Below are 6636 nucleotides of genomic sequence, written 5' to 3' on the forward strand. Positions count from 1 at the left end.
CTAAAAGTGCCGTTGGAAGTGTTCAGGCCATTTGAAATCGCTAGGCTTCGTAAAGAAGTTCGATGTTTGGGTACCGCATAAGCAAAGAAATTCATCTGACGAATCGCATGAGCGTCTGTGATCAACTCATCAAACGTGAAGAAAATCCGTTCTTGAAGTATATGATCACGGGCGACGAAAAATGGATTGTTTACAACAGTCAGCCGAAAAAAGTTGGAGTAGGCGAGGTGAAGCACCGGGAAGGCAAGCAAAGGCGGAAATCCACCAAAAGATGGTAATGCTGTCAATGTGGTGGGATTGGAAGGGACCCGTCTTCTATGAGTTACTTCCAAAGAACAAAACGATTAATTCCGATATCTACTGTGAGCAGCTGCAAAAATTAAGTGACGCCATCGCACAGAAACGTCCCGAGCTAATCAATCGTAAGGATGTGGTGTTTCACCAATGCGAGACTACACACAAGTTTGATCACTCGGCAAAAATTGTTGCAACAAGGGATGTGTTACCACATCCATCGTATAGATCTTGCAGATCTTGCATCATCAGACTTCCATCTCTTTCGTTCCTTACAAAACTTACATTCCTTGAATGGTAAAACATTTGCTTCTGAAGACCTCATCAAACAGCTCCTAGACAAGTTTCTTGCAGAGAAGAATGGGAAGTTTTATGAACGTAGTATTATGAAAGTTGCCGGGAGATGGCAGAAGGTCATCGAACAAAACGGCCAATATATCATGATTAATGTTCATTACGTATATTAAATAAACATACCTGAAAATCAAATGAAAAAAACGCAATGACTTTTTGAACAACCCAATAAATCATTCTTATTCAAAGGTGAAGAGAAGCTTGCGTGAGATATGATATAATTAGAAGGTAATTGAACACACTTAAACCTAAATGTTTGATAGAGCATGGACTAAGCTTCAATAATATTGATAATTTAGACAGTGGCCTCACGTAGGAACCCTTGGCAGTCTTTACAGTTGCGGTACGCGCGATGCCGTCGGGACCGAGATGAATCTCCTGGATCCATCCCATTGTCCACTGAAGTGGGGCTAGGTTCGGCTGCCTTAGAGTACAAGTTGATTAGTTGAGTTCCCTTGTTAGTCATCCATTTGGTTCGTGTTTGTAGAGAGTGAAGAGAATTCATTACTCCACCTGCGTCAAAAATGCTGCCGGGTTTGCTCTACGCGTTGCCACCGCAGCAACCTATTTTTGTTGACGTCGCTCAAGTCAACACAAGGAAGACCATTCAAAGTCGTGCCAACTAAGAAATGTCCCGGACTTAGGTACGCTAGGTCGTTAGAATCGACGCTTAACGATAAGAGGGAACACGAATTGAGGAACGCCTCTATTTCAGAAGGTAATTTGCATTTCCTCAAAGGTCAAATGAGCCTTGCCTACGATCCAAGTTATGTGATATTTGGCAGATTTTACGACTGCCTCCCATAAACCACTAAAATGGAATGCATTAGGCGGGATGAAGCTCTATGAAATTTCCAATTCGCGTAGAAAATCCTTAATCTCGGACTTGTTGATCATTAAATATATATAATTCTTGAATTTGTCTATGAACGCCTACGAAGGTGATCCCGTTATCTGAATACATGTGCGCGGGTCTACCCCTATGCGAAATGAATCGCTTAAAAGCGATAATAAAGGCTTCGGACGTAAGGTCACTTACTAACTCTAGATGGACCTTCGTGACGAAGCACACAAAAAGCGAAACGTACGCCTTGTGACTCTGCGCGTTTCGACGCTTTCCCTCACAAGAGCGGCCTGGCATAGTCTACACCGCAGCGAGAGAAAGGTCTAGAGACGTTAACTCGGCTTAATGGTAATGAGCTCATTAAGGCCTCAGATTGATTAGGTTTAGCCCTAAAACAGATTATACATTTTTATATACTATTTTTATATACTATTCCATGTATGATGGATCGCAATGATAGCGGCCAAAAGCACTGGCGCACAAAAGCCATCGTGATTTGCAAATCCGCGTGTAAGTTCCGTGTGTGTTCTATAATACTCGTATGCTCTATAATATTATAATATAATAGTTAATATGTGTTAATATGTGTTAATATGTATTTGCGTGGCAGGAGAATTGGATGGCACGCATTGAATGCGAGATTTGAATTTTTCAATCTCTCGCATTCAACAACTCGCATTAATCCGCTTTCATCTAAGAAAGGAGATAGCGATAAGATATTATTAGAAGCGTTTACAATTTTATTTTTGACTAATGCTTGATATTTGCGATAGAAAGCTCACTTTTGCACCGTTCTACAAATTTAAAGCGATAGATATTTCAACAGGAGACATGAAATCAGATATGCTCCCGGTGCGCTTTGAATAATCTTAAACAATACGCTATGCGGCTGATGCGGCATATTTTATTTAAATTGGAATACTTATTTAGCAAGGTCGATGATGCAAGGATTGGAAATGGAAGTGGCTACGCAGATTTTCCTTTGTTCGGGAAGATCATTGTCTACACGCGTGATGACACTGGGCGGCTAGTGTTTTTCATCCCATTTTAGAAATTCGGGGCCATTCCACCACTTCTCAGCATTGATCAAGTTACAGAGATTTAACCTTCGCGACAATGTCATCAGCAGTTGTCGGAGGACGACATGACGCCAGTGTTTGATTTCTGTTACGCGCTGAATTTCACCCATTCTATTTGCCACAAAAACTGATCACCACGACGAGGGGGAGGTTATCTAGTTTAACGTAATCGTTGAATCCATAGATAAGTCGGGCATTGCGAAAGTTCCAAGGACTCTCTAACCTTGTTGATTAAGCGCGCCAATAGTAAAGCGGCCGATAGCTTTAATCGCAGTAACGAGACGATCTTGAGCGGCGCGACGCAAGACTTTGAGCACAGTAACTTGGAATGATAGTCGTTGAGACCGAGCTTGATGCGAAGGTATATGCAGGCTCCAAACGCGCGCTGGCTGGCGTCACAAAATCCGTGCACTTCCACGATTGGTTGATGGACATTGAATTTAACGCATTGAGGAATTCTTAGTTAATTCAAATCACTCATCTGTGTTTTGAAAGCGATCCAACGTGTGGATGTCCTGAGGAACGGACTTGTCCCATTGGATTACCAATTGCCACAAATCTTGCAAGATGAGTTTTGCGATCACAATGACTGGACCCAGAAGGCCCAAAGGAACAATTTATTGAACAATTTAGCGACCTCGAAAAGTACCAGGTATACAAGTATGAAATGACGATTTGAGAAACAGATGACGCACTAATGCAGTGTGAAGTACAAAGATTTAACATTATACGCTATTTTATTGTACCATTAACAAATGTCAAACGTGCAAAGTGATTTGATTGAAAAGTATTTGCATAGTATTGTGTTGCTGTGTTTAATATGACGAAATTTGTAAAATATGGAGCATTCGCGGACAGCATTAATTTTTTGTTTTCATTTGAAGAAAACTGCGGAATACCGATTACTTGGAGAAGCTTATGGTGAACATGCTCCATCGCAAAAAATGTGTGAACGATGGTTTCAGCATTTCAAAATTGGAGATTTCGATGTTGCAGACAAGGAACACGGAAAATCGCTCAAAAAGTACCAAGACGTGGAATTGCAAGCATTGCTAGATGAAGATGATTCACAAACACAAAAACAACTCGCAGAGCAATTGAGCGTCAACAAGCTGTTTCCAATCGCCTACGAGAAATGGAAAAGATTCAGAAAATCAGCAGATGAGTGCCACATGAATTAAACGAGAGACAGATGGAGAGGTGCAAAAACACATGTGAAATTTTGCTCAAATGATACAGAAGAAAATCATTCTTGCATCGTATCATTACTGGGAATGAAAAGTAGATTTTTTTTTGAGAATCCCAAGCGCAAAAAATCATGGGTAGACCCAGGCGTATCATCCACATCGATCGCAAGACCGAATCGCTTTGGCAGGAAGACGATGCTCTGTGTTTGGTGGGACCAGAAGAATGTGGTCTATTATGAGCTATTGAAGCCTGGCGAAATAGCTATAATATCAAACGCTACAACAACAATTGATCGATTTGAACCGTTCACTGCTTAAAAAACGACCAGAATACCAAAAGAGGCAACACAAGGTCATTTTTCTCCATGACAATGCTCCATCACATACGGCAAAACCAGTTCGGAACACGTTGGAAGCACTCAGCTGAGAAATTCTACCCCATTACTCACCAGACTTGGCTCTTTCCGATTACCACTTGTTTGCATCGATGGATCACGCACTTGCTGAGCAGCGCTTTGATTCGTACGAAGATGTGAAAAAATGGCTCGATGAATGGTTCGCGGCAAAAGGAGAAGATTTTTATTGGCGTGATATCCAAATTGTCCGAAAGATGGGAAAAATGTGTAACTAGCAATGGAGCATACTTTGAATAAATCTCTTTTTATCATTCTTCCGAATTTAACGTGTTTTTTTTTGGGAAAAAAATCGTCATTTCATACTTGTATGACCCGTTTTAATACAACGTGAGCTTCTGTTTGCAGAGAAATTGGAACGTATCCTGACACTAATTCCATTGCATGCCTAGAATACACGAATCCGCAGCATTATCTCTGATAATGATTAGCACACGGTCACGATTGTCCATTTCCAGTTCAGGGCAGTTCGAGGCCCATTTGCTTATCTCGAATGCTCCTAATTTTAACAGCTGAATGGTTTCATCGCGAATTAATTTTAATTCGTCAACTGTATCCGCTCTGGTGAGCATGTCATCGACATAAAAATCCCGAAGAACGCTGAACCTCGAGTAAATTGATGAGTGTGCTGCCAAATGCTTAAGGCACCTGGTAATCAGAAATGACGCAGAAGCTGTACTGTAAGTGACGGTAGTGAGTTCGTACGTATCGATATTAGCAGAGAGATCGTCGCTCCAGAGAATTCTCAGCAGGCGCGTTTGGGATGGATGCACTAAAATCTGCCGATACATTTTTATGAGTCAGCGGTGATGACATAAAAAACGGAAGCGTATCAAAATTGAGATCAAATCTTGTTGATCGGTCAGTCCCACTAGGAGCGTTTAACGATACGTCGGAACTGCTGCGGCAAGATGCATCGAATACAATACGGATTTTCGATGTTTGCTCAACCATTTTGAAGACGCAATGGTAGGGAAGATAAAAACGATATTGGTTCTTCCGCAATGGATGGCTCTAGGGGTCGTGTATGTCCCAGCGATAAATATTCATCGAGGAACGCCGCATATTGTATTTTAAGCGTAGGATCGCGCCTTAAAACGTCTCTCGATGCCCCTCAATCGCTTGAGAGCTGTCTCACGTGAATCGCCAATGTTATTTAACGTTTGCTCTCTGACGGGAAGCTTGACTGTATATCTACCCTGAGAATTTTGAGACATGTTGTCTAAAAAGTGACGCTCGCAAATATTTTCCTCCATTGTGTAATTGTCCGATTGCGCAGAGATGTCGTCCATTTGCCAGGCATGACTGACATGTTCGTGTAATTCCGCATTGGTTACGGATGCGTGAAACGAGTGAACCTTTGAGGCGGTCGATATGCTGCCCGCCAACAACCTGTCAAATTCAGCCCAATCGTGTTTTCTGAGAGTTGGGTGCTTGTCTGAAGACTTGATTTGACCAACGCACATCAGATTCCAAAACAACTTCGCTCGCATTAAAAGATCAATATCCGACGATATATGAAATCGCGGATCAACTAAATGTTGCGAAAATCAAATTTGTCCCGCCCCAAAGAAACCGCCGAAATTTTATTAGTAACCTGATTAGTAACAATGCATTCGATAGCCGCGATGTACGAGTCGATTGTAATTTGATTCTAATCACGTGATTGGACGAGGTTACCGTGCCATTGACGCTGGAAATTGAGACATTTAATAGACGCGTTTCTAAACCGAGAGCTTCCACAAATTTCTTGGATACGAAGTTCGCTTGCAATCCGCATCCATCAAAGCTCGACACACTCTGCGCGAACCGTCGCTGTCGCAGACAAACACAACCGCAGTCGAAAGCATGACTTGTTCTATTAAATGATCTTGAAGCATGAGTCGCTAGGATGAAAGAGGGAGGAGTTGCCTTAGATGCAACTTCCTTATCGATACTGTTAATCGATGGGTCTTATGAAGCGTATTATGCTTTGCTTAGCAGACCTTTCATGACCGGAAGTGCATTTACTTGATGCATGAAGAGGAGCGCAAGCAATTTGCGCAAAGTTTGCGACTGCGAATTTCCGCAGCTCTTTGCGATATCGGAAATTCACGAAATTTTTGCAATAATAAATGATGTGATCGCTTGAAAGGCATTTAGGTTTAATGTAACCGCGCACGACGATGATCGCTTAACATTTGGCTGCGATTTTGCCTCGACTTTCTTTGCGGAAGTGATGCTAGCCTTTGTGGTAGCCTCGAGCACTTGATCGATAAGCTATAAAATCTAGCTGTTTAAGCAACGGCAGCTCGTTGCTCGTTAAGGAAGTTTCTCACTCGCGTAACGTGAATGAGTCAAGTTTAGAAATTAGAATGAGGACGAGAAGATCGCTCCAATGCGTCATGAGACGCTTCAATGCCTGAAGGACGTGCAAATGTTTCCCGGCGCCGTCAGAGATCGTTTGAATTTTCCTTTGCCGGCAA

At 42.1% G+C, this 6636-nt stretch overlaps 1 protein-coding gene across 1 annotated transcript; it reads right to left on the bottom strand.

Moving 5' to 3' along the window:
- Positions 1–5244: 5244 nt before the first annotated feature.
- On the bottom strand, positions 5245–6309 carry LOC105621955. Its single transcript, XM_012203390.1, is given in 4 exon segments — positions 5245–5705; positions 5806–5949; positions 5952–5986; positions 6182–6309. Coding segments are annotated over 4 exon segments (768 nt in total).
- Between the last annotated feature and the right edge of the window lie 327 nt (positions 6310–6636).

Source organism: Atta cephalotes (assembly GCF_000143395.1).
Source record: "Atta cephalotes unplaced genomic scaffold scaffold00038, whole genome shotgun sequence".
Classification (NCBI taxonomy): Eukaryota; Metazoa; Arthropoda; class Insecta; order Hymenoptera; family Formicidae; genus Atta; species Atta cephalotes.